A 26478-nucleotide genomic window follows, 5' to 3' on the forward strand; every position below is an offset into this window, starting at 1 on the left:
GATTAACGTACTCAAGCTTACTCAAAATGGGATTACCTCGCCTCTAAAATAGTATCGACCTTAAACATCCGTCCCAAAACACGAATATTCCACTTGATCATACTTGCATGGAAAGCTGTTCGGTGAAATACTGTGTGGTCATAGATCGTGTTCTCACAAACAATGGTTAGATACGAATGGATAGCAATCGTGCAGATGTTTAGCATTGGCTCAACATTTGACGAATTATTTAGGGTTTTTCGCGGATACATCTCTGTTTGAACCTATAAGTACTGCATAGGCATTTCAAGTTCTGGAATTAAAAACTGTTTTACGTACATGCGCCACATAGCTTCACCCATACAATGGAACCAATTTGGTAGCGGCTAAATGGGTGTTGATGTAAGGGTGCTCGCTAAAGGAAAGTAAGTAGCTTGAGTTGAAACGCATTGTGCAAACTCTTGGGTGTGTTTCCACCCCTCCCAAGTGTTGCTCTCCTAACTCTAGGGTTCCTCTCTTCTTTCCCGGTGACTTCAGCTCCTCAGTTTTCCTGCCCAAAACGATGAAGCCTTAAGGCAATTGGGAGGTGGACGTAGCCTGGGAATCAAACCTCTTGTTTTAGCCTTCATCTGAACTAGGTGCCCATGTGTGTTTCTTTGATTGTAGAAACAACGGCATCATGTGATATGCTCTTAAGGCAGAAACAGCCAGTTCGGGTGGACGCAAATTACCTTTGGCTTGCTTGGATTTGGATAGCACTGTACTGACCAAAGAACCAAAGAAGGGTAATTCCACAATTATTTTCATTTCAACGAGCCGGACAATGATCATGTTAATATTACCACGATAGGGATGGCTCACTTCAATTGAGACCGGAATTGTGATTGCCCCCGACATTTTGATTTGCGGAAGACTCGATTGATTGGTTCAATTTGATTTGGAACATAACATGGGTTGGTCAAAGGGTCTCTACATATCCCTGGTCTTGGCAGCATTGGGTAAGTAATGTATCTATGCCTGGATATTCATTGGAATGCGAGCCATTTCCCTGTCCAATCACTCATTCCTGAACGATTGGTTCTGACAAATATCTTGTTCCCTGCGTCAATATAGATATTGCTCGGTTAAGTGTACAAGTGAGTCGACCAGAGAAATTAGACGCCGATGCAGTCGTTGTTGCCATGAAAGGCAGATCCGTCGTACTGAATTGTCCTACCGATTCAGAAGATATTAAGAATAGGGTAAGTCCCAATGATGATGCATTCGATGATAGATACTCACGGTACTTAAATACCACTGGTTAAATTTCAATCATGCTTTAATATTTCTTCAGGATAATTTTTGACAATGACTAATCAAGAAGAGCATTAATTTTTTTTTCAAAGTTAGTTGCCGCTCAAAGGCATAATGCATCACACTCAATGACACATGAGGTAACAAATATAGAACATCAAACTAATTGCATGTGTTAGTTGCACTTTTTGTAGAAACTTCATGAACAAATATAGAGCGGCTATTTGAAAATGGAGGGCCTAATTTTCGTCGAAACTGTTTAGTCATAGTAAAGTAGGCATATTAAAAATATTTATAGATTATTGTTCAAAGCAACAAATTTCTTATGTGCTTGAAGTAACTATTTTGAGATAAAATAATATCACACAAGTTGAGAAAAAATATTTAGCAGATAGCATAAGATCAGAAATGTAATTGGTATGTTCATTAGTTATTGCCAAGTGATCATCAGCGCATTTGGCAGCCAATTTCGACGAAAACTGGGCCATTCAACATGTAATAGCTGAGTAGCCGCTTCATAATTGCTCACGAAATTTCTATTTGCCAGTTCAATTAACGCATCTAACTATTTTGATAACTTATACCTTTTGCCTGATTGGTCATTAAGTGTGTTTCAAGTGACAAATTGCGCTTTTTTGAGCGTTAGCTGACTTTTTTTGATAAAACACAATTTGCTTCTCCTGATTTATTGACATGAAAATCATCTTTATAAGTCTCGAGAACATGGTTGAAAGTTGCCCAATGGCATTCTAAACACCGTGTAATCTAAGAGTGGATGGATGGATGCTTGAGTGGATACATGAGTGGATTGATGGATGAGGGCTACGGAACTGATGACGTTTGGTTCGCCGTTTCAGATAGCTTGGATAAGGGAGAGCTCAAAAACCGTTCTCGCTCTTCATGGAGTGCTCGTGAGTCAGTCAAATAAGTATATCATCATTGACAAGGCAGGGGGTGCATACGACCTTAAGCTTCTCAATGTCACTTTCGAGGATGAGGGGATGTACATATGTCAAGTCAATTTTGTTCCCATGGAAAACAAGGTTAGTATTGGACCAATATCTAAGATTATGGTTATTGGTTTCCTTGCCGAAATAGTAGCTTATTTGCGTTGCATTCTAATTAGCGGGTGCAATCCTTGCTAAAATTTCATGTTGTGCCAATGCAATCAATGCTGTCAATTGACAGATTTACTGGAGATTGTACCGTGGAAAACGTGACAACCCCCTTCACCTAGTTATCCTCCATAATTGTTCAGCGTGGAAACAGACATAGTTTACGAGATTGAGGGACATTTTTTGTTAATAATGACGCCACGTATGTCAGCATCAATTTCATCAATCTCGCGCTGACCAAATCAATGCTGATCCTAAATCGTATTTTAATATTTCACCGACTAATCGCGCCCTGGCACAAGCAATTAATGACCAAAATAGAGCAATTTCTGTTTTGAAGTTCCATAGTTTCTCCGGTTAGGTACAACATGAGGCTAGTAATTGGGCCAACACGCTTTAGGAAGCATAAGTAGCATTGATAAAGTGAAAAGTTTCTTGTGCATATTTTACCAAGCGATGAGAAATCACAGGTGGCTAGGCCTTTGTAAGATTCAAAGGCGATCTTACAATACTAGCTTGTAACGCCATCTAGCACGTTAAGTGTTGGGCGTTCTTTGACAATCAGGATATTCACTTTTTTCATAAGTTTTGCTTCGAAATAATTTGGAACTTTTCTCTATTTTTTCAGATAATTAGTCTCATCGTTGTCATGTCTCCTCAATTTTTAGCCAACACTACATCTAGCTCAAGCATTACTGTGAAGGAGGGCGAATCTTTAAACTTGACTTGTTCCGTGGTTGGAAAGCCAGAACCCAAAGTGTCTTGGAGAACGCCAGACGGAAGATTTGGTAAAATATTCATTAAGTTTCGTACCGTGTATGAAATGTAAATTGACGTCAAAGATGGTGTTCTATGTTACTAGCCTCCAACAACTCATCTACCTTTTACGTCAAACGAGCCAAGAAGAGTCACCATGGAAAATACTCTTGTATCGCCAAAAACGGATATGCGCCTAGCATATCCAAGACATTTCATGTCGTTGTTGAACGTGAGTTATTTCTTATAATCTGATTATTTTCAAGACCAAACACCATACCGAAAAGTATCCCTAATTCATTCCAGACGCTCCAATGATAAAAGTGTATTCAAGCTCAAACTCCTCGGCAATCTGTATTGGGTGCAAGGTTGAAGCCGAACCTTGGCCTTCAGAGTTTTACTTGACAGAGCAAGGTCTTGTGATTGCTAGGCAAATAGCCCCGGGGCAAGATTTGTTGACTTGTAATGTTGGTTACTCTCGATCGGACCGACAATTTACTTGTCAAGTAACCAACACTATAGGAATGACGGTCAAAACAATCTTGCTGCAAGGTAAGGCTCGAGATTGCTTGCTCTGAAACGAGTTGATGTTAATGGAAGATATCACTGGATTGTTTTAATAATTCATTGCAGGTCAAGAAGAGAGCAAATTTAGGAAGGGGGCGCTCAAACTGTCCACCAGACCACTACCAGTTTATCCAACAAGGAAAGCTTCCACCCAACCTCAACGTTATCGCCAAATGACCACAACCAATGCCCCTGAACGCGACTACCCGAATTACTTAAGCAATGCTTTCCGAATCAGAAGCCCTGAATTCTTAATTCTCATCTCAATAACGCTTCGTACATATTGTTTTAGATAGAAATGAAAAAATGACCTGCTGTATATTAATCCGCCATTCATAAACATTGTTGCACGCATTGGAAGGAAATTAAATATTTGCATCGAACTTAATTTCAGCCCTTTGTACAAGCGAAAGCGAACCTAAACCAAAATATCTTTCCCTATGGAAGCACTTCTCTAAAGACTTCTATATTCCAGGGAACTCGAAAAATGCACGCAGGACATAGACGATACAACATATTAAGGGCACCCTCGAACATTCTTGTCCTGTGTCATGCTTAATTTTAGAGAACTCGGGTCGCGTCTAGCATGAATTGCACTCTCCACTCCACAGTCGATGATGCTCTGACAGTGTACATCTCACGGAGATTCCTTGGCTTCCCACCCGATCCCAATGTCCTTCTACTGCGTCGAGTGGGAGAAGGGCGGGCTCACCTGGCCTAGGATCGTTCCACCAATAGAGAGGGAAAGGGACAAGCGAGAAGGAAGGGGAATACTTGTCCACATGGACCTCTCAAGGTCAAATTATACTATCATTATCTTAGGGGAGTGTTATTTTATGATACTATGGGATGTATACTTATACTTGAACGAGGCTCTTTTCGAAGGGTTTAAATCACTTGCAGCAGTGTATCACATATTCGGGCTGCTTTTTGATATTTGGGACTGGCAGGTATTTCGAAGAGGGGGATGAGAGCTTTAGGTGAACATTGGATAAATCCTTGCTTTCGAAGTATGCCTGGCTGAATGTCAAGAAAGTCTTGGCAGGTCATTCTAATGATCATAGACTTGGCTTGAAATAGCAGAGACCTTGTACTCGCTCCTCTCACCTTTGGCCGGCCGTTCAACCTCCTTGGGTTAGAATCTTGGGTCTGCTCAAGATTGCGAGTGTTCATTATTGGATCATAGCTTGAAAATTCTTGCAGTCGCATTCGATTCCTCGCACAAACCGGAGCTCAACCATGGGCGAGTCAGACAAGAAGGAAGATCCTGCCCCTGCTGCAGATGCAAAGGCACCAGCTGATAAGTCTGCAGCTAAGGCAGATGGAGTGATTGATAAAAACCCGGAGGTATGGAAGGCCGTGGCGATGGCCGATCACTTCGAGAAGATCCAAAAACTTCCTGAGAAGCTCGAGGGGGTACCTAACTTCAGACGTGTCCCTGGATATAAGGTGTACTGCTGTGGTCAACCCACCAAAGATGGCTTCAAAAAGGCTTTGGAGAAGGTGTGCGGTGATAAATATCCCAAAACTGGACCTATCATCTGGATCAACATGAGACAAGAGCCCATTGTTTACGTCAATGGTAACCCCGTCTGTGCCCGCCCTCCCAACAAGATCGGCGAATACGCCGAGTTGGGCGATGTCACCCGTGAGTAAAGAGCTCTTAGCCATATCGACTTCCGATGCATGCACACTAGTTATTTCCCACGGTTGGACATTTCCCTTACCTTTCTCGTAGGAGCCCAGGCCAAAGCTGACGAAGAGGAGTTCCTTAAAGTTTTGGAGTCGCGATCAAAGAACGCAGGCGGCAAGCTCAAGGTGGTGGATGTGACCAAGGTTGAAAAGGAAGTGGAAGTCAAGGAGCTGACGACTCTTCACACGATCATTGAAGACCTCAAGGCTACCTATCCCGGCTTGACTCACAATAGAATTCCCGTGTGCAATTCTTCCTCTCCTAATGAAGAAGACTTCGACACCTTGTGCAACGCCATTTTGGGAACCAATGTGAACGCTCCTGTTATTGTTAACTGTCAGGTATATGGAGGAATCCCATTCTAAACTAGCACCAAAATATCAAGCATGACATTCTAACTCTTTGTTTAGGTTGGTCTCAGTCGCTCCACCACTGGTTGTGTGTGTGCTTGTCTTTTCCGTGAATTCCAATTGTCGGCCAGCTACGAGGGTCTCATCGAGACTGTCCCTGGCGTCAATTTGCAACTCCTGCGAATGGATAACTACACCATTGACAAAAGCAAGGATACTCTCTTCCGAGGAGAGTTCCAAGTGGTCAAGGAGTTGATTGCTGCTTTCCCCGACGGTGACGCTTCCAAGCGTGAATGTGACAAGGTTATTGATAAGAACGGACCTGCCCCCAAGGGAACTGGTATTAAACAGCTTCGAGAGAATATTGCCGAGTCCAAGTTGAGCTATGAGATCATGGACGATGCCGCCCAGGCTTTCCTGAAGACCAAGATCATGGACAACATCCAAAAGTACTTCTACTTGATCTGCTTTACTGGTTACTTGCGAGAACAGAGTAAGATTGCCGTGAATGGAATCAGCGAGGAGGAGAAGAAGGCTTTCTCTTTAACCGGAGGAAAAGGTTTGTTTGTGAGGGATGATCTTTTTGAGTAGACAAAACTGGAATATTTCTTTCCTATTGTTGCAGTGTCTACCCCAACTGAAAACCTTAAGCTGACCCGCACATTCCAAGATTGGATGACGGAGCACTCAAACTTCCGGGACATTTGTTCCGAGGGCAAGGGTGAGTTAAGAAACGTGTTTAAGTGCTTTGTTTCACTCTGGAAATTTCATTCAAATCCAACCCATTAGGGAAGCTTCAATGGGAGCGGGACATTCCCCAAGATGCTCTGGATAACCTTCAGAATCTGGCTCAAAGCGACTTCCACAAGAACTTGGGCAAGATCATTCACGACATCTACTTGACCGGACACAATCTCTTCAAGGACATGCCCCAAGGTATTACTTTTTCGACATCCTCGATATTAGTGAACAGGAAATTCATGTGGGTTATTTTAAATAATTCAGGTGATCACAAGAAGAGGGCCAAATATAGGTTTGCTTCGAAGACTCTGATGAGGATTCTGCCTGACGGCATCAAGAACGAAGTCGAAGAACTTATTGCCAAGGAGACTATGACCTTGGATCTCTACGAGATCTTGGGACAATGCACATGGAACCAATCGAAATCCTTGTAAATGCAATGCCATCAACCCCTTAACAATCATCCATGCTACCCAATCCATTTTTTCCGAGAAGTAAAATGTTTTGTGCTCTTCAAAAAAACATGCACGACTTGCTCTTTCGTTTGGTCACCACGATTTGACAAAAAAGGGCAGACTCAATATTGTTGTCATCCTGCTTTATTTATCTTTGTAGACTTCAATGATTATCTGGTTCACGTATCACACTTCATTTGAACCCGTAGATGGCTCGAAACAAGTTTCGCGGGTCTAAGGGATCTCGGAGTCCACGGCGCTTGTTCACCACATCCGTGATTAAGGCCCTCCTCTTGGTGTGAACTCTCTTGTTGTATCTACAACGAGCAAGATGATTTATTTTTATTGGAAAAGAGATAAGGATTCCACAGAGTGGTTGTTGAAGCGAACACGTTATACAGGAACCTCAGTACTTACCCATAAATGGCTTTGAACAAGCTTCGAGGATCATCATAGGTCATACGCTTATCGTAACCAAAACGATCCGCGAAGGAGTTCTGATGTGCCAATTGGGCTTGATAGGGATTCACTGAATATGCACATACTTCAGAATATCCAAGAAAAAAGAAGATAGCAAACACCACGAGAAACGGCCACCTCATTTTTGCCACTCCAACTCATGAACTTCATCGATCCAAATTCCGATAGCGTAAACTTTTGCTCTTTACTCCTTAAAATAAGTCCGCCAAAACTTGATGATGTCGAGATTAAAGGCCATTTTCAGACGTCTCGTGATCTGGAGAGCATGATCAGATTTTTTATGACCAAAATTGACGGTCTTTAAGGGGATAAAATTCAAAATTTGAAATCATGCTCCTCATGGCAGGAGCTTTTACTGAGCCATTTTGACCCGGTAGTCAGAAGGAAGAAAGCTGGCATCGGGCTCATCAACTGATTTTAACTTTTGGGTATCAAATTGGTATTTAGCTAATGGTCGTGTCCTTAAGATGTAATGGCTAATTTAGAGTCATTGGGAGCTTCAATGACTTTTTATCGGTTTTTCATTCGTTATCGCAAAGAAGGGCGAGGTTTTCCCTCGCTATCGAGCTTTCTCAAAATCAATGAGCACGTTGGTTGGAACGTCGAGCACTTCTCCACGGTACATTTGGAAGTAGGGTACGAAAAAAGAACCGAACGAACCAGCAAAAGAACAAGCAAGGAAAGACGAACGAAGGAACGGACAGGCAGACGAGGGTAGGCCGACACAACGAGAGAGCGACCAGTTCCACATCGAATCTGTAGCAAATATCTTGGGAAAATGTTACTCTTCTCATTCATTTTGTTGCAGAGCGTTTGTAAGTGATCGAGTTTGCCAGGCTAAGTATTGTACGCAGAATAGCGTTGAAACATTCCGATGAAGCAAATTCTTATTTCAAGCTAACGGAACGAACGAGGCCACGGACTCCGAATCATTCCAAAGGGTACATATGGATGCAAATTCTTATTCCAAATATTCCAATCGCTAAGGGTACAATGAGATCTCAAACTCAATTGGAGTTAGCTGTTGTGAACGTGTTCTGTCGATTAATGAATGAGATTAGTAAAACTGTTTCAATGGCAATGATTGTTGAGTACGTACATCCCAATCGAAGAAGCTCGCTCACACTGGAACCTGTCCCTTTCTCTCGATCTTGCTTTACTTCTTTGCTAAAGGGAAAGGCAAAATTGGCTTTCTCAATACAGAGGCAGCCATTTTGATTCGTAGCATTTCGAAACGTAGGTCAAACTTTTCATTGAAGTGGATGAAATGACCTCATTTCTTTGAACACGTCTCCGTAAGAAAACGATTCATTGAGAAAATGAATCGGCAAATCAGGACAATAAGAGTACAAATCTTGCAATAAAGTGGCAAATTTCATAACGGTTGGGTTGAAGCATCACGCAGATTCTAATCGAAGAAAATGGACTAGCAAAGGTTTCAGACAACAACTTTTCAATGTAGCTTGTTTGGATCGTGACACGGCCAAGAGAAAGATATTTTTGATTCAGTTAAAAAAGGGATATGAAGTGACTCAAGCCACGACGAAAGACAAGCAGCAGACGTTTAGCAAACATTTAGCAAAAGTTAAGGCAAGGTGCTCAGCCAGTTTGCCTCATGTTAGGATAAAATTTGTCAATTACTTTTCATCACCGGCTTGTTCGAGCTAACAGTATTTGGATATTGAACCATGACAACAATGCTGCGTCAAAGCAACACAAAAAATGAAACTTCCTTGGATTTTGTAATAAAACGCTTTTGTTTATTGAAAAAATTGGTTGGCTCAAGGTGCACCGTTGGTCGTAACGTTTGGCCTTGCTCTTGCTCTACAGGATACGACAACAAACCACAAAATCAAGGCGCCAAATTTGATTTTTTCCCTGCTTATCTTTCACTTTACAAGCCTAATACCTAAAAACCAGCCACGACTACACATTTATAGTTCAAGTTCACATGGGAGTTCGAGATGGTATAAATTTTCTAGAGCTCAATGCAAGCAAATGGCATGGCAAGGACAACATTTCTTTGGCGTTAACTGAGTTTAAATTCTACAGATTTTGTGGATTGCGAAATGCCCATAATAATGGGAGATATCAATAATGTTACCGTTCCGGAAGGCAAAGAGTGCTCCTTCACATGTATTGTAAAGAACCTCGGTGGATACAAGGTAAAACATCGTTCAACTAAAACTGAACCTGATAATTTCGATTGAAAAATGGCTATTTTTTCTAGGTGGCTTGGCTTCGCTACGATAAGAAAGCCTTATTAGCCATTCATGACCACGTGATTGCCAGCAAAGGGAAGATCCACGTGACCCATAACGACAAGGATACGTGGACCTTGACAATCCGGCATGTTAATCTCCAAGATGCTGGATTTTATATGTGTCAAGTGAATTCAAAACCAATGTTGAGCAAGGTGAGAGTTTCATGATGCGAAGCAAAGCCATGAGTGAGTGGCGGCTATGGCATCAAGTGCGTGTTTGCTTGTTGGGGAAAAGAGCATCAATCGTGATATTCAGAGAGTAACGGTACACATTCCAGGAGGGTATATATGTAACTGGTCTTCAAGAGATCTATCTCCAATTATGTTTCAGGTAGCTTTCTTAAATGTCGTTGTTCCTCCTTATATTGACGACAACAAAAGCACGAAAGATATCAGCACCGTCGAGGGCAAAAATGTGCATCTCAAGTGTTCGGCCAATGGTAATCCCGAACCCAAGATCGTGTGGAAATATGCTGATACGCAAAGAGGGCATAAATTGAGTAATGATTTTTGGGGGTTTAGTGGCATTTCGTAGGAACTGATCGCTTTTATTTCGAACTGTTTGACAGAAGTCCTGCGCAAAGGAGAGACGCTTGTTATCTACAATGTGACACGTTATGATATGGGCTACTACATGTGCATTGCCAAGAATGGGGTGCCTCCTGCTCGAAGTAAATCCATCCGTGTTCATGTCAGTTGTGAGTATTGAAAGCAAAAAAGATTGTTGATTGTTGTTGGTGTATCTCCTTTTATATTTATGCATTTTTCTTTCAGTCAGACCCGAAGTTCACATACCCAATCAAGTGATTGGGTCCCCTTTACGAACTAACATCACTCTAAGATGTGATGTGAGCGCATTTCCCAAACCTATCATGTATTGGAGTGATGAGAGAGGTAAACAAGGCATTCTATCTATATACGTTGATATTCTGCTATTTTACTGTCTTTTGATTTTTAAGATATTTAGTTGTTTGTAATAACTTTGCTAGATTCGTCTTCAATGAATTCAGGGGATTTTTTTTTACTTTGATCATAATATACTCCGTATCTTTTAAGTTATTGCTGCCATTTCGACAAGGAATGTACGAATATTGTGGAAGGGCTGACTTTGCATTTGAATGGATCAAAATCTATATTTGCTAATTTGCCGAAGACCTTGTACACTAAGAGTTCATTGTCATCCTTATTCTAGGCAACATTCATGTGTCTAATACCAAATACATAGTAGAGGAGATCTTCCATGAGACATTTAAAGCTTCCATATCCATGACCATCCTAAATGTGGGCAAAAGTGACTATCAAACCTACCAATGTGTGGCTAAAAACACCATGGGAGAAAATCAAGAGTTAATCAAACTTTACGGTAACCACGAATGATAAATTCTTGGCTTTGGAGAGACCATCATCTCATGTTGACTTATTTTTTACAGAAATTCATCGACCCTATGAGGAGAGTACGTCAAAACCCATGATTACCACCACTCCAGAGCAAGAGGCTGATCAAGATACCTTCTTTACCACTCAAATGTGGACCCGACCAGGGCATTTGCCTGAACAAAAGCAACCTTCTCCACATCTATCGAATTCAAGTCATATCATCTACGAGGCCTTGGCCAATTTGAAGACGGCTTTAGCGGTTTTCCTTGTACGTTTGCTCATTTTATAATCAATCAAATTCCATATCCTTATGACGACATATCTTGTGCAACCATATCTTGAGTGAGTCTCGCCAAAGTCAAATATATATCCAGTTACAGCTTTCCATCTTGTTCTGATGGTTTTGGATTTCTCCATGGCAAATCGGCGGACTCTCAAAGTATTACTCATTCAATCATCCTGGTGACTCGTGATGGTCAACATAACGTGTCAGTTTGTAACTTCAGTTGTACGCAACAGGCTACAGGGTTCTACCGCAGAAACCATGTTGCCACTTGTAAGAAGTCGTCCTTAATGGTCTCATGAAAGGGAAATTTGGGAATGGGAAGCGTCATCTTGAATCACCAGCAACAAGCTTGAGATGCCAGATCACATAGGCTTGCGTAGCTGGTCATTATCCCCCTGTCAATTTCGACTTCAACCAAAGAAAGTGAGTTTGCCAAGGAAGAACTAGATGATGAAGAAGAAGGAGAAGAAGTAGTAGTAGTAGTGGCAGTTGCATGACAGAGGAGTACAAGACGGACCGTTTCATTGCGACTCCTTCGCGATAATCCTAACTGCATCCATACCTTATCGTCCTACTGTTGTCCAAAGAACGAATAAACGGAGAACCGACCGACATTCATCGGCAACAAGAAAGTTTTGGTTGGACGGACGGACGTAAGTAGCCACAGTATGTACTGCAGGTACGTGCGTTCGACGTTGCTGAAAGATTGCTTGCGATCCTTGGTACTGAGACTAGCGGCTACTCCTTGGTGCCTTTCTGCCTTTCGTTCGCGCAACATATCGGTTATGTTTCAAAAGGAAACGAGCGCATGATGACGAAGTTTGGCTGGAAATCAGTTGGGCAAAATGTGGCGAAGGGATCAGAGTTGTGTATTTTTCTCGCTGGTTATGGCGTGGTTTTGCCATCCGAAAGGGCTAAACTGTCAACAACAAGTATTGCAAAATCAACAACAACAGCTACAGCAACAGCAATCATATAATCTAGATACTATCCAGGAGGTAAGCAATGGGCGAAGAAATGAAATTATTCGTTTTTGTTTTACAAATAAGTATCCTTCTACTCGGTTCAATTGAAACTGAAATCTTAACCCCGTAATGTCAATCATGACTACCTATTTAGAATTAAGAAAGGACGCTTTCTGATTGGAGATTCAAGATCTCATTAATGCCATGTTACTATTGCAAAGGAAATATAAGGATTATCAAGGATTTGGATTGTTAAAATATAACGAAGCAAAGGAAAACGTAACTCAGAAGTTTCATTAACACGAAAAATCTAGTAATAAAACACCGTCGAAATTACCACTGTAGTGGAAAATCAAGCCCTTATAGCCTACCTCGTAAGTTGGTGCTAACAATAACATTTCATTCTGAAGTCTATTTTACCGTAACTTTTATAAAAAGCTCTATTCCCTGGGAAACTTGCATCCAATTACCCTTATGCTAAAAGGAAACAATTAAAGCCTACCAGTGAAGCTGAGCCTAGGGACCCGACAGGGCAAAGTGAAGTGTCACTTCGAATCTTGGCTTTCAGAACTTTCCCGTGAACAAAGAGCGCAACTCGAGATTTCGTTTTCACACAAGAAATTCTCAGTCAGTCATATGGCAGTGAATGGTGATTTCACCCTCCCTTTCCTTCACTTCTCAGTTTCAACGAATGACGCATTGAAAAGCCAGACTTGATTGTAGCTTTTTTTGTCGGGTTGCTTGACGAATTCCGTCTCTCAAATGTATCATCATTTCAATTTCAGCGTGGATTGGCAACTGCCAACTCCCAGCTTCAGGACATCCAGGTTCAATGCGAAAGAGACGCAATGAAAGTCACTATCAAATTCAACACTCCTTTTAACGGAATCGTATTCTCCAAGGGCTTTTACTCGGACTTAGCATGCGTTCATGTGAAGCCTAATTCTGGAGCGAATTCAGCGGTGTTCGTTATTGCCAAGGGGAGTTGTGGTCTGACCAGTTCGGGCAATCCCGACGCCTACGGCCAACCCAATCCATCAGGAACATTTGTTCAAAACACCATCGTTATCCAATACGATCCTCAAGTGCAAGAAGTTTGGGATCAGGCCAGAAGATTGAAGTGCACCTGGTACGATTTCTATGAGAAAAGTGTCACATTCAAACCGTTCTCTGTCAACCGCCTTAACGCTGTCACTGCCAACTTCCTGGGAGACAGTTTGCAGTGTTGGATGCAGATTCAAAGTGGTAAAGGACCTTGGGCTGGCGAAGTTAGTGGGATTGTGAAAATTGGCCAAACCATGACAATGGTGTTAGGCATCAAGGATGAGGACGAAAAGTTCGACATGTTAGTGAGGAACTGTGTGGCCCATGACGGAAAACGCTCGCCCATCCAATTAGTCGACGATCGAGGGTGCATTCAAAGGCCCAAAATAATGTCCAGCTTCCAAAAGATCAAGCACTTTGGATCCTCGGCCAGTGTAGTGTCTTATGCTTACTTTCAAGCATTCAAATTTCCAGACTCTATGAATGTTCACTTCCAATGTGTGATTCAAGTTTGTCGCTTTAGCTGTCCTACACCCGAGTGTATAAGTGGTAATGCCAACATTCTTCCTCCAGCCTCGAATCTAGAAACATACTCAATTCCTGTCTCCGGGAACCTAGCTTCAGGTTCATTATCCATCAATAGGATGGATGAATTCACAGTTCCCTCCTCGGTGGGTTTGGTTGGTCCAGAATCAGGGCGTTTTGGTGAATCAAATCAGTTCAACTTGCCTCAATCGATTGGCTTGGGATCTAACTCAGTGAGACAGCAGCCGCAACAATCGAATAATCGATTGAGGAGATCAGAACCATTGGAACTGGAAAATATGCTTAAAGTGACGGTCAAGTCAGACATGGGCGTTTTAGACTCAAAGGACCTCCAGTATGAAAAACTTGGCTCTTCTAACGAGTCCTTCATTGGCTTCGAGTCGTCGGATGAGCACATTATTTGTGCCACAGTCAATAATCATCACGGATTAACCATCATTTTCTTATTGTCAACCTTCGCTGCCTCAATTTTAATCAGTGTGGGAAACGGAATCAGGTCCTGTTGCTGTTGAACCAACAATGTCAACTAATGTAGTACTTCTCTTTGCCAAATGTCAGTATTAACTTTTATTCCTTAGCGTCAATATGCTCACTTGCCGAAAAAGTGAAAAATACATGCCCTAAATCATGATAATGGTTGATATGCTTTGAAGCGTAAAACGAGCTAGAGGTTTACTAATAGCAGCCTGATGTGATGTGCTAGAATGCACTCTAGAAAAAAAATACTTCAAATATTTAAGAGATTAGATTGTGCCGATGTATTTTCATTGAACTTTATAATTACTAGATTGAAATATTAATTTTGGCTCAAAATTGATGTCTTTATTGTCACGTGCCTAGTGTGTGTGAGGGTTGTTTGGATGAGAACACTGCAACTCGCAGACTCAGGCTAAGAAAGGTAGCTTCCATACCACAGTGCTCAGTAGCTAATCATACTTAAGAGAGTACCTATATTATTGTGTCTCAAAAGCACATGAGGTTAATGAAGTTCTTGTAATTGCAATGCATTAGAAATGTGATGTAGTCCAGAAGAATGAATCCGTTTCAACGCAACCTTGGGCTTCTCTCAGTACCCTTCATTGATGTCCTCAGAGTGTACAGCGATGTCTGGCCTCGAGCAATCTGCTCGCCTAGTTTGGTAAAAAGCTTACCTCCCAATGCAAATGCTGAAAAGGTGGAGGTCTGGAGAGAGAAATGTCATCTTCTCAACTCCATAGATATTTTGTTTTGACCCAATCTTAAAACTTTTTCTTGATCTTCTTGAATTGAGATCTTCAAATATACAAAAAGAAAAGAAAGTAGTCTTATTTTCAAAAGCCAGTCTTAATTGCCACCATATTTGCTGTTTTCTGGGGATGNGAATTGAGATCTTCAAATATACAAAAAGAAAAGAAAGTAGTCTTATTTTCAAAAGCCAGTCTTAATTGCCACCATATTTGCTGTTTTCTGGGGATGGAACCAAAAAGTTACTAAAAATACCTCGGGAAGATCACATTATGAATCCAGGATAAAGTGCAACTGAAACAATCTTGGGTTGACATTTTTCTCTCTAGACATCTAGTAAATGTTAACACCCACCCAACGTTGCCCAGCATTAAAAACGACCGCAAGAAAAAAGGAAGCCAGTCTTGCTAATGTAGAGTTGCCATTTCTGGCGCTGTTACGTTAATTTTGCGTTTTTTACCTTACGGCTGCTCAAAAGATCAGATTAGCACATTCAGAGCTAAATTCATAAATTCATGGGAGCAAAACCTACGGTCTTAAATATTTGGAATAGGTTTAGCATTAAAGGAGTATTTACATGAACAAGTGTACCCAATTTGTAGCACCAAAAGCACTATTTTACATTAAAACACTTGACTTCAAAAACAACAAAATGTATAAGCCATCATTTTGCACACACTACATCCTCAAGGTAGTACTACAAAAACTCTCAGTTAGCTATTTTAGCAATTATTATTTTCTAGCAAAACTAGAGGAAAGCATCTGGAGTATACTTCATGGAGTATACTTCATGTATGGAAATATTTTAGATATGTACTACCCCAACTCGTGTAATTTACTCTCATCCAAAGCAAAAAAGTTTACTTCCCATTGACAAAAGCTTATACTGGCGTAACTCAACACTCAAGTTTCCTACATGTCCACAAAAAATCAATAAAGTTTGTCTATGCAAACACATTGATAACCTTCTCATTAATGAAAATATCTTACAACAAAAGGCTTAATATGTTGACAGATTCCAGATCTGACTTCAGAGATCTATAAACCTGTTTGACTTGCACTGTTTTTGTTCATCTAGAAAGGCCACCGTATTTGTCACGAACTCGCTAGATGGCTCTTTGTGCGACAAAACTCTATTTTTCATAGTGCATTAGACTAAGCAACGCGCTAGTATACTCCTTGTATACTGCTGTTAATATCCTACCGCATCCAAATATATGGGCTAATATCTCGACTGCTGAGATAACCAGAACCAGGATAGCTCTTGCGTTGAATTCATAGAAAGGAAGTTAGGTGGTGTTTCAGGAATGGGCTGTAAATGCTCTGACGATTGTAGTGTGCTATGATTCTGAATGCACTCGAACTTCCACGGAAGTAAATTTTTGTAGAATGGACGCAAGATTCTCCCATCTTAGAACTCAAATATAGAATGATATTAGCAAGATCAATTTCTTACGAAAGAAAAATTTTTTTTTTCAAGTACATTAAAAACAAAAAAAGACTTAATGAATAAACTAATTCGTCTTTTGTGTTTGGTTTTTGACAAATATTTCTTCGTCTGTACTCTTTATAGAGTTAAGCCATATCACGCGGGCACTCTTTTACTCATAAATCGCTTGGCTTCGAACTATTTCACCTTTTTTAGCTAATGTCCAACGGTGTCAAACGCACATTTTTGCCAATCGCTTTTATATTGTCATGTCATAGCATATTTAAGCATTCAGCATAAAACAAAGGTTCAATAGGGTTGCAGGGTGGAAAAGAATTAAGGCCAATATAAATGTTTGCTCCATAAAATTGAGCAAATGTTTCATTCCAATGGACTATTTTAGCTTCATGGATACTGGTAATTTCCGATAGTTTGTCGCCATAAGTTAAAGCAAGAGAAAGCTTCATGTTGGAAAATTCAAAAGTCTAGAGGTCATAGCCAAAACCGGCAAGAGGTCGGGAGAGATGGGAGCTTTTGGTACTCATGCTCTAACCATTTGAAAATGGAGAATTAATGTGTCTGGAAAGCCCTAAAGCCATGTTGATCACATTAAGTATACAAATACTGGAGCCAGCACGTCTGTACATTTGGTCAGGAATTGGGCCGTGATTCCATCGGGTCCAGGGGAAACTTACACTTTAATGACCTTTCGGCTACCTAAGCGTTATGGTGTGTAACAACCAGGTTGCTCAAATCAGAAGGTTTCTCGTCAAATGGGTTTTCGTGGGCTAGCTGCACAGGTGTCGAGAATACATTTGTAAATATTTCGCCAAGAATAGTTAATATTTTGGGATTTGATGCCGACGCACCATTGGTTCCGATAAAATGCCCTGGGCTCTGGGCTTCGAGATTTTTTATAATCAACATACAAGTAAAAGGCTTTTGGATTGTATTTCATATCTTCCACTGCTTTACTTTCCTTTCATTAGTTTTCACTCTCAATCGAATGTTTAATGTTAAGTTCATTTACATAAGTCTGTTTTCAATCTTGGCAACCACGGATTTAGATTTGGCTATTTTCAATCTTCCTACGAATAAGTTTCATTCGTTTTTGAAAGAGCTTTTTTCGGTGTTGGGAACAGTTTGATGCCTTTTTTGACCTGCTATGGTACATTGGGGTATGCTTAAAGAAACACAAATTCCTTGAAAGACCTCAGTCATCGGCTGAATAGCTTTGTCAATTGAGAATTCGCGTTCCATTATGGAAATCAAGTGATGTGTCGATAACTTTTCTATGATGAAACCTATGGCATACCTTAAGAAGCCAACTTTACCCCCACGATCAATGGCCTAATGATGCTCCGTTTTATTTCCAAGGAGAATTTCCAGGAGACTGTGATCAGATAAATCGGTATTGGTTATAGAGACATTTGTGATGAGCTCTGGTTCATTAGCGAGAACAAGATCGAGTATCCTGTCTCATCGTGTGGGTTGGCCCACATCCTGCGCTAAGCTGTGCTGGAGAATAAAGTCTTCAAACACCGAGAAAGATTCCGAAGGGGATAAAGGGATAGGAATCCAACCGATGGAGCTTAGGTTCCATCTAACAACTGTCTTTGGAAAATTGAAATCGCCCAAGAGAATGATCTGTGCGTGGCAAAACTTATACATTTCTTTACTTATAAAATCAAGTCCCTCATTAAAGGACGATAATGAGCAAGATGGGGGTTTGTAAAATGTCATAGTTGTTGAATTTAAGCTACTTATGTGGCAAACAAGCACTTCAACCTCTCCGTTTGAGTGGCTGGACGCTTGGGTATGTAAATGTCCTCGAACCCAAAATGGGACATACCAGTAAATATAATATATATGTTGTCAAATCTTAATCCAATGTAGACAAACTCCCAATTGCTACCCAGTGGAGGCGATATACTGAGAATCCCTTGATAACAATCTCTGCGTTTACCAGCTTTTCTCTTAACCAAGTCTCGGTTAAGGAGATAAAAGACCAGTTTCTGTCAATGGCTAGTTCTCCAAAGAACTTTATTTTGAAGCTAATGCACTTTTTAGAGATTAAGCAATGGATGTTGGGATAAATGCCCTTCAGGTAGCTAAGGTTTTTTGATGCACTAGCAATATTAGAGTTTGAAAGATCCCTTTTAAACTTGAAAAATCCTGCCGAGAGACAAATGTTTGAAGTTTTTCATGGTACCCGTAATATGTACGGCCTTACGCCGATCATTGTAGCAAGTCTTTGGTCTCATTGACGAGTAACATATGTACGGATGAACAAAAAATAACAACATTTTTGTTACACCCTTTATTATTGAATTTTTCAAGTCCGTGTTTGGCTAGTTTTGGGCACCATTTGGGTGAGCGTCTGAACAACCATTTTAATGTTTTTTCAAGTCTGCTTTCGATGTATAACGCAAATTCGATATTGCTCAGATGGTTTAGTTAGGTAATTCTAGTTCCTCACCATTTTGCGCGAGAACGGCCACATCTAGGGTATCTTTTGTCAGGTTTGTTGTCAAGTTTGCTGTGCAGACAAGATATTTGGTCTCTTTGACCCACATCAATAATGCTTCCACCACGAAAGGTATGTTGATGGAAGTAATCTCTTTGCTGTTCTATACTTGTGGGTGGAGCTGACCCACAAGGAGTTGGATGAACTTAATAACTGACTGTATTTCTGACTATTAGGGTTTATATACATGACTAGAATACAAATACATTGGATGAGGATGAGCGTAGACAATGCTCAATCCATAGAATCTCCCTTACAGGCGGGGGGGGGGATCATTCGGAGATTCACAGGCCCTCCAGGGAACACGTGGGGTCTCAAAGTCGCCCCACCATCGGGGGCACGAGATCGCCCCTCCATCAGAGTCACAAGGTCGCCCCAAGGCTCTTGCCAGCTGCATGGCCCTCTGCCAATCACGCTCAATCCCACATGGGGAGAGCAACACACCTCAATCCTCTCCAATGAGGAGAGGGAGAGAGGGCAACAGCCGGTCAACCGACTGCGCCATTTCATAAACTTGTGGATGGAGCTGACCCACAAGGAGTTGGATGGACTTAATAACTGACTGTATTTCTGACTAATGGGGTTTATATACTGTACATGACTAGATAACAAATATATTGGATGAGTATGGACAATGCTCAATCCATAACACTTGCCTTCGAGGACCAACAACAAGCAATGGCGTGCGTCAGCACTCACAAGGTCTGGAAGCCTATCCATTTTTGTAAAGATCCTAATTATGTCGATTTTGATTGTGCTAATGAACGACAATAATTTCTATGCTCAAGTTTTAAGGAGTCATTATTTCTTTCCCTTGTTTAAGAAAGAAGAAGGTCATTATACTGGGAGGGCTAGAAACCCCGTTCCTTTACTGATACTGTTACTTTTGCAGAAAAGTAACGCGTTACCGGTAGCGTTACTCAAAAAGTAGTGCGTTACTTTAGCCCTGGGTATGAGTACGTACCCCAACCTGTGTCCAAGTCTGTTTGCCGACAACATAGATTCTGTTTAAAGCTGGGAAGGCATTGTGACTGAGCCGTGCTCTTCACTTAACCCAATATAGTGGAAGGCTTTACCAACCAAACTGATCACTCTCAACATCAGGAACTGGCTGGTTGTTTGATCTTCTCCACGAACCTGACCCCTGGGGCCACTTCATCAGGCCGTTTGGCGATGTACCAGGTAGCCCTGTTATTGCTGACACTCTACACAATCAGAATCCTCTCATCAGAAAACTTTGGATCCGATCAGTTTTTCTTTTCCACTTGCTCAACAGTGTTTTTCACTTATCCAACCTCTTAAGCCTCTGTAGAGGTGTCAAACATTGACCTTTGATGCTGCCCTAGAACTCATGCCTAAATCCTTCCTCACCATCGTGGACACAGTTGACTTGGTGATGTTGATTGATTTTGATTGATTTTTGTATCAGGAATGATATTTCAAGAACCAATGATAGCAAATAAGCAAGTATTTTACATACCTGTTGTACATATATTCATGAACATATATTCCTCAGGTTCTAGATAAGCAAAAGTTTGTTTTCACCAGAAACTGATATTTTCGCCAGAAAGTGTTCAGCTCCATTGAAAGGTTATGGGTTTTGCTTCTTGGATTGGCCTTCCACAGTACAAATGTTCCTCTTGTTGTTAGCTGTACGCGGGGCCTTCCACTCCTGGATCAATTGGCGAAGTCATTAGACCCACTTTGTCTACTTCTGACCTTGTACACTGCACTTTTGGCGACTGTTAAGCTCTCCCCCATGGATTTCACACATTCTCCAGCGTCAATGTGTGGGGCCTTCGTTCTCTGGATCGTTCCCATTTTTCTCCAGATTCAAAACGAGTAAAGCCACGGAAATTAAAGCTAAGAAAAGGCACATGTCTTAACGCAAAAGCCTGCGCAAAAAGCCAAGTATTCTTGCAAGTGTTGGTTTGCAAGGCGTTCCCCGTACTTCCAGCCATGCTGTAAATGGAGGAATTGCGAACCTCTTAAGAAGAGACTTTGCCAATTTCAAATTCCTAACGAACGGGTTGTTCTTTGGCAGCAGAAACATGGGAACGCAAAAATTGGATTATTTATGATCTGCCACTTAGTTTTCAGTAGTCCCCTGTAATGAAAACTTTAGATTCAATATAATCAAGCCAATCGGTATGGGGGGGACAATTTCCGAAGGCCTCAAAAGTTGCCTTTGATTTCTTTCCACCCTGTACAACACCAATTGGCGCCAAATCGTTATTTTCAACGAAGAGCATATCGGGCCAGAACAAAAGGGTTAAGTGAAGATTATCTCACATTGCAAAGGCCAAATATCAGGGCAATAGTAACGGAATTACAAGTAACAAAGTTAAATGACTTGTTGTGGAATGAGCTCATGGTCGTTCATTTTTATTGCAGCCACCTTCATAGGAACGTATTAGTCAGAAAAAAGTCAGAAATCAAGTCATCAAAAACCTCCTTTTGGGTTAGTATCTTGCCTTGGATCCCAATCTCATGGTTTGATCTTGAACTTTTATTTGGTATCAAATGCGATTTTATGTATCCAAATGAGAGTATTTGACGTGTTTTCCGTCGGCAATTTTAGTTAAAAACTTTCAAACAGATCTTTTATTTTCATAAAGGGTTAATTGATGGATGTATTGTTTGCAAATGAGTATTTTAAGCCGTTTGAAAACATAATTTAAAAAAAACTCAACAAATAACAACGATAATTTTTTCATGAATGCAAACTTTAAAGATTTTAATTTCTGTAAATGTCCAAAAACCTCATATCATTTATGAATTAAATTTGAACGGATGCTAATGAAAAGATCATTCTAAGGCTTTTGGAAAATTAGCCCCTTGCAAAAGAGGGTATTGAATTGCAAATTGTGAATTAATGACGGCATATTCTTCATTAAGAATGAATGGAAAAGTGAACGTTATTTTGGGTTATGGGAATAATGCAGCGTTATCTACCGTTTAAGCTGTTGAAAGCAGGTACTCGTGTTGTAATCACATACCGCATGGAAGCTTGGACTCGGCGAGCCTGGGATTCGGAAATTGGAGAGCGAATGAAAAGTTAAGTAAAATGTGAAAGTTTTTTAACGGTAAGGAAGTGCTCAAAGAAAAGGATCCTCCATGCCATGGTTTCACTGTCAATGTCAGCGTTGAAGTAATATTTTGATGGTTTTCACAGCCAATATTAATCATTACCTCATTCAAGCTGTTAAAGCAGCAACTCATGCTGTACTTTAAATACTGCAAAGAAGCTTGAATTTGGTTAGCCTGGGATCCAACCAGATTCGCATATTGGAAAGCGGAAGCTCTACCAAGAAGGTACTGAAGCCAGTTTAACTTGTGTATCATGTTGGTACACATGACTAAGCGATACAAAAATCAAACCACACGTAGAATTTTTTTTGCCCATTATCAAATGGACATTCTCATCGCACTTCAGAAACATCGAGAGGAGCAAACTCAAAGCAATATCAAGAAAAGGCTAATCCCCATTGCTAGATGGATCATTAAGCAAGTCAAGATTACCCTAATGAAGATTGTTGGAGATCACCAGTCCCTTAAAGATCTAAATGGCGCCATAGAAGTCAGATTCGTACGAGTCCTTTGATTTTTTGATTTTTTGCCGGACTCCAGTCCTACAATCTGCTTAATCCTGCTTAATTAGGTGAAGCAAAAAGACTCCCCCTGCAAAATTCTAAGAAAAAATGAATGTTTTTTGTTTTGACGAGTCCGGTCAATTTCGCCAAAATCGAGTAAAAGACTCGTATGCACTCGGACTTGAGACTGGACTCGCCCCAGCACTAGCCTGTTACCTTTCTCTATGCTGTTTATATCTAAAGGCTTTAGTCACTAGATATACCTACTGAGCCAACGTGGTCCCTTCTATCTTTAACCTCATTTGGAAACTAACGTATATGTAACAACCTTGGAACTAACCAAGATATTGAAAGGACTCTATTAGATCTCAGTCAGGCTCCAGTCAGCTCAAAATCATTGATACAAGTACCAACGCCGAATAAAAAATTAGTAATTTCAATGCTCAATTTCTACTCTTGTTTGTCTTTGTTGGGGCGCTATTTAGTTGGGTAACTTCAAGATAAGATTCACAATGCATTTGTACGATGCTAGCGTTGTATGTAATTACAAAGGGTCGGAAAAACATTTCGTTATTTTGGTCAAAGCAGTTGTTTTTGAAGTTATGAAAATCAGCTAAAATTAGTTTGGAAAACGTAAAGTCAAGTGAAAAAAAGTGAAAAAAAGGTTTTTTGTTCAATTATTCAACTTTGATGGTGGATTTTTAACGTTAAATTTGGTTAATTATTGTTTTTTAAGATGTTCTTGCTCTTTGGATTCAGTCTTGCCTTCACATCATCGAAAAAAATAAATTTGAATGAAGACTCCTCAACGAAAAGCATCATTTCTCTTAAAAGGGGATATTGAAAAACCTAACATTAGACTATGAAGGATCCAATTTTAGTCGAAAGGAAATTGGTAACCCTCTGACTTTTGACCATCTAAAGACTGACTCACGTAACCCCAGATCTTTTCCCTTGGTCTGGTCCGTAGTAAAGGAATTCACCGTTCTTGCATAAAGTTCTCTACTCCAATGGTTTGAGGATGGACTCCGAAAGGCTCACCCAGTTCCCTCGGCCTCTTGTCAGTCATCCGCAAGTCGTTGGTGGTTTTGAATGTGATTTCCTGAAAATTCTTCCCCCTCCCTCAAAGAATTGTTTCACCATTTTGAGTCTCAAATTTTCGCGAAAAGGGTCTATTGAAAAACCTTAACCATACAATGAATGATCCAGTTCTAGTCTTATGGACATTGGTAACCCTCTGCATTTTGGACATCTCGCCCCCTCCCTTTAGCCTCTTGCCAGTTTTCAGCAGGCCCTTTGTTTTGGTTCTGACCTCAAGATTGCGCTCATTTACATTTTTGAACATTATTTTGGCGGCAAAAAACGACGGGAGGGTTACCAACTTAGATGACTAGCCCTCTAGTTAGATGATTTGTAATACGGTATTGCCCATTACTCTTAATGAAAGCTCTACATCAATGTCAATAGACCTAACCTTTATTTCTCCTAAATTTCCCCTAAAAATGACCAAAATCCTTGAATTTCCCCCCAAATCCTCAGTTTTAGGTCATTTTATTGTTAAAATTCGTGAAAGAGTTTTTATGCCCAAAAATGACCGAAAAAGTTAAAAAACTTTTTTTCCGGCCCCTAGTAATTACTAATCAGTCACCGCAAACCATGAGTTGAAGTCAGGTTATATTATTGAGAAGTGTATATATCATGTGGGTATGCGGAGTGGGTTACAAACCAGAAATGGAAATCAAGCTAAAACCGAGCTTGACAGAAATATAGACAACATGATAATATTAATAATGGCCCTGTCCGTTCTAGGTCCATGGATAATGAGGGAAGAATGATGGCCGAGACGTTGACATGTGTCCTTAAGTGTCGCTTTTCCACAGCTTTATGGTCTTGTCGTTTTCCAAGGCGGCCGAAGCGATGATATTCTCCGTGGGATGACAGGCGGTGCACAAAACAACATCCGTATGTCCAAGCAGTTTTTGCACGATTTCTTTGGTTTGCAAATTCCAAATGTAAACCATGTTGTCTTCCGAGCCGGACACGATCCACTTGCCGCCCGTGACGGAGAAGTTGGCAAAGATGCAATACTTTTCGTTTCGATGGCCGGAGTAGGTCTTCAAACATTTGCCTTTGGAGTAATCCCAGAGTTTCAAAGTGTTGTCTAGCGTGGCGGCCAAGATGTACTTGCCGTTGGGCGAGAACTTGACAAAGGATACGGGCGGATTATCGTCATCTATCAAGGTCTTGAGACATTGACCCGAGGCAGTGTCCCAAATGCGACAAAGTCCATCGTAGCTACTGGACACGATGAGCGAGCCATCGCGATTGAAATGAACCGCACTCACCGGATCGGAATGGGCGGGCAGAGTCTTGAGGCACTTGCCCGTGCGCACGTCCCAGATGCGCACGCTCTCATCAAAGGACCCGGATACGACCAAATTGCTCTGCGGATTGAAGTTGCAACAGAACACGTAGTTGCTGTGTCCCTTGAGCGTTTTGAGGCATTTGCCCGAACTCAATTCCCAAATCTTGAGCGTCTTGTCGTCTGAGGCGCTGACCACGAACCGGGAATCGCTCGACCACGCCACGTCCGAAATGCCCAACTTGTGCCCGGAGATGGTCTTCTCGAATTTGCCGTCGTAAGCGCCCCAGATCTTGATGAGCTTGTCGGCCGACGAGCTGGCCAACCACTCGCCATTGGGACTGAACTTGACGGCGGACACAGCCTTGGTGTGACCCGCCAACGTGAACTTGAGCGTGTAGTTGGGCTTGAGCCCGGAAGAGGCGCTACCACTACTCCCGGCCCCGCCTCCACCTCCGCTCTTGTTATTGGAACCCCCACTACTCGAGGAATCCATCATCAATTCCACACGCCGAGAGGTTTCCGAATCGACACGACCTCGGAGGCTCTGACCAACCAATCGGTCAACCCAGAGGAGGAGGAGGAGGAGGAAGGATATAAACAACAATCTGCTCTTTTCAGCTCGGCAATCAGCATCCACGATTTCCCTCTTTCACACAGTGATGTCAAGTGCTTGGCTCAGAAAAGCGCACACCGAGAATCGGCCAGGAACAAGGACAAGCTTAATGGTCTGAAGACAGGAAATACGACACGTATATTGATTGCTTCGTCGACTGAGAACGGTAATTTTGACACACTTCTCGACCGCAATGTTGCGTATGAAATCATTGTTTCACCTTTACTGCCAACATATTCGTAATTTTCATGACGGCTCTACTTTTAATCAAGTATGGAAGAATGAATGGTTAACCATCAGAATAAATCAAACCAAAAATCAAATGCACCATGACACTGACTTAAATCGGCCTTCTTATTGAGAAGGAGAATTTATAGCGTCGGCACATTTACAACCACTATTTATTGACAGTCGCTTGATTACTGCACATCTAACTACTTTAGAAAGTAATATCGAATGGCGCAAAATGTGTTCAATATGGCAACACTAGGCACACAAACATACCAAAACCATCGAAAAGATATCAAAGAATAATAATAACGGGTTAGTTCTGGGTTTGTATTGCAATCGAATCGATAACCTATAAACATTGGTGCTCCAGCCGATTAATAATAGGACCACACCCTTAGAGCATTTTAACTGTCACCCATCTACCCTGAAAGGTGGAGTCAGCGGTGCCAGACGCTTCGATATTGAAGCAGCCTAAAAAATATGAAACCCCCTGATTTGCCGCAATTCTAGTTTCACAACAATCTGGGACAAAATCTGCATTTTTTTTCCTCAAAGATTCTCGGGTTTGTATACCGATACAAGGGAA

At 41.2% G+C, this 26478-nt stretch overlaps 6 protein-coding genes across 9 annotated transcripts; 4 read left to right on the forward strand and 2 right to left on the reverse strand.

The window, feature by feature from the left end:
• The first annotated feature begins 554 nt into the window (after positions 1–554).
• Positions 555–4092, forward strand: LOC131879500 (opioid-binding protein/cell adhesion molecule homolog). 2 transcript variants are annotated; one of them, XM_059225846.1, is made up of 8 exons: positions 555–764; positions 830–977; positions 1093–1220; positions 2130–2315; positions 3016–3175; positions 3250–3375; positions 3450–3695; positions 3777–4092. In XM_059225846.1, the coding sequence occupies exons 2-8, from the start codon at positions 929–931 to the stop codon at positions 4004–4006; spliced, it is 1125 nt and encodes a 374-aa protein (XP_059081829.1). In that variant the 5' UTR covers positions 555–764; positions 830–928; the 3' UTR covers positions 4007–4092. The 2 variants fall into 2 exon arrangements, with proteins under 2 accessions (XP_059081829.1, XP_059081830.1); XM_059225847.1 differs by lacking the exon at positions 555–764 and having other exon boundaries at positions 771–977.
• A 788-nt stretch (positions 4093–4880) lies between these two features.
• LOC131879497 (paladin-like) lies at positions 4881–7016 on the forward strand. Its single transcript, XM_059225842.1, has 6 exons — positions 4881–5358; positions 5449–5744; positions 5814–6312; positions 6379–6474; positions 6543–6689; positions 6759–7016. The coding sequence occupies exons 1-6, from the start codon at positions 4950–4952 to the stop codon at positions 6926–6928; spliced, it is 1617 nt and encodes a 538-aa protein (XP_059081825.1). The 5' UTR covers positions 4881–4949; the 3' UTR covers positions 6929–7016.
• A 59-nt stretch (positions 7017–7075) lies between these two features.
• Positions 7076–7604, reverse strand: LOC131879504 (uncharacterized). The gene is made up of 2 exons (XM_059225853.1): positions 7367–7604; positions 7076–7266 (listed from the first exon to the last, which is right to left on the reverse strand). Exons 1-2 carry the CDS (start codon positions 7549–7551, stop codon positions 7143–7145), a joined length of 309 nt encoding a protein of 102 aa, XP_059081836.1. The 5' UTR covers positions 7552–7604; the 3' UTR covers positions 7076–7142.
• Positions 7605–8103: 499 nt separating this feature from the next.
• Positions 8104–11454, forward strand: LOC131879498 (protein amalgam-like). Of its 3 annotated transcripts, none has more exons than XM_059225843.1 (8): positions 8104–8244; positions 9482–9594; positions 9660–9845; positions 10024–10192; positions 10262–10390; positions 10467–10586; positions 10885–11055; positions 11123–11454. In XM_059225843.1, exons 1-8 carry the CDS (start codon positions 8208–8210, stop codon positions 11356–11358), a joined length of 1161 nt encoding a protein of 386 aa, XP_059081826.1. In that variant the 5' UTR covers positions 8104–8207; the 3' UTR covers positions 11359–11454. The 3 variants fall into 3 exon arrangements, with proteins under 3 accessions (XP_059081826.1, XP_059081827.1, XP_059081828.1); XM_059225844.1 differs by having other exon boundaries at positions 10265–10390; XM_059225845.1 differs by having other exon boundaries at positions 8190–8370.
• A 647-nt stretch (positions 11455–12101) lies between these two features.
• On the forward strand, positions 12102–14675 carry LOC131879239 (cuticlin-4-like). Its single transcript, XM_059225501.1, has 2 exons — positions 12102–12353; positions 13106–14675. Exons 1-2 carry the CDS (start codon positions 12201–12203, stop codon positions 14420–14422), a joined length of 1470 nt encoding a protein of 489 aa, XP_059081484.1. The 5' UTR covers positions 12102–12200; the 3' UTR covers positions 14423–14675.
• Positions 14676–24340: 9665 nt separating this feature from the next.
• On the reverse strand, positions 24341–25718 carry LOC131879411 (protein will die slowly). Its single transcript, XM_059225724.1, has one exon. The coding sequence runs from the start codon at positions 25542–25544 to the stop codon at positions 24543–24545; it is 1002 nt and encodes a 333-aa protein (XP_059081707.1). The 5' UTR covers positions 25545–25718; the 3' UTR covers positions 24341–24542.
• Positions 25719–26478: the final 760 nt, after the last annotated feature.

Source organism: Tigriopus californicus, chromosome 4 (assembly GCF_007210705.1).
Source record: "Tigriopus californicus strain San Diego chromosome 4, Tcal_SD_v2.1, whole genome shotgun sequence".
Classification (NCBI taxonomy): domain Eukaryota; kingdom Metazoa; phylum Arthropoda; class Copepoda; order Harpacticoida; family Harpacticidae; genus Tigriopus; species Tigriopus californicus.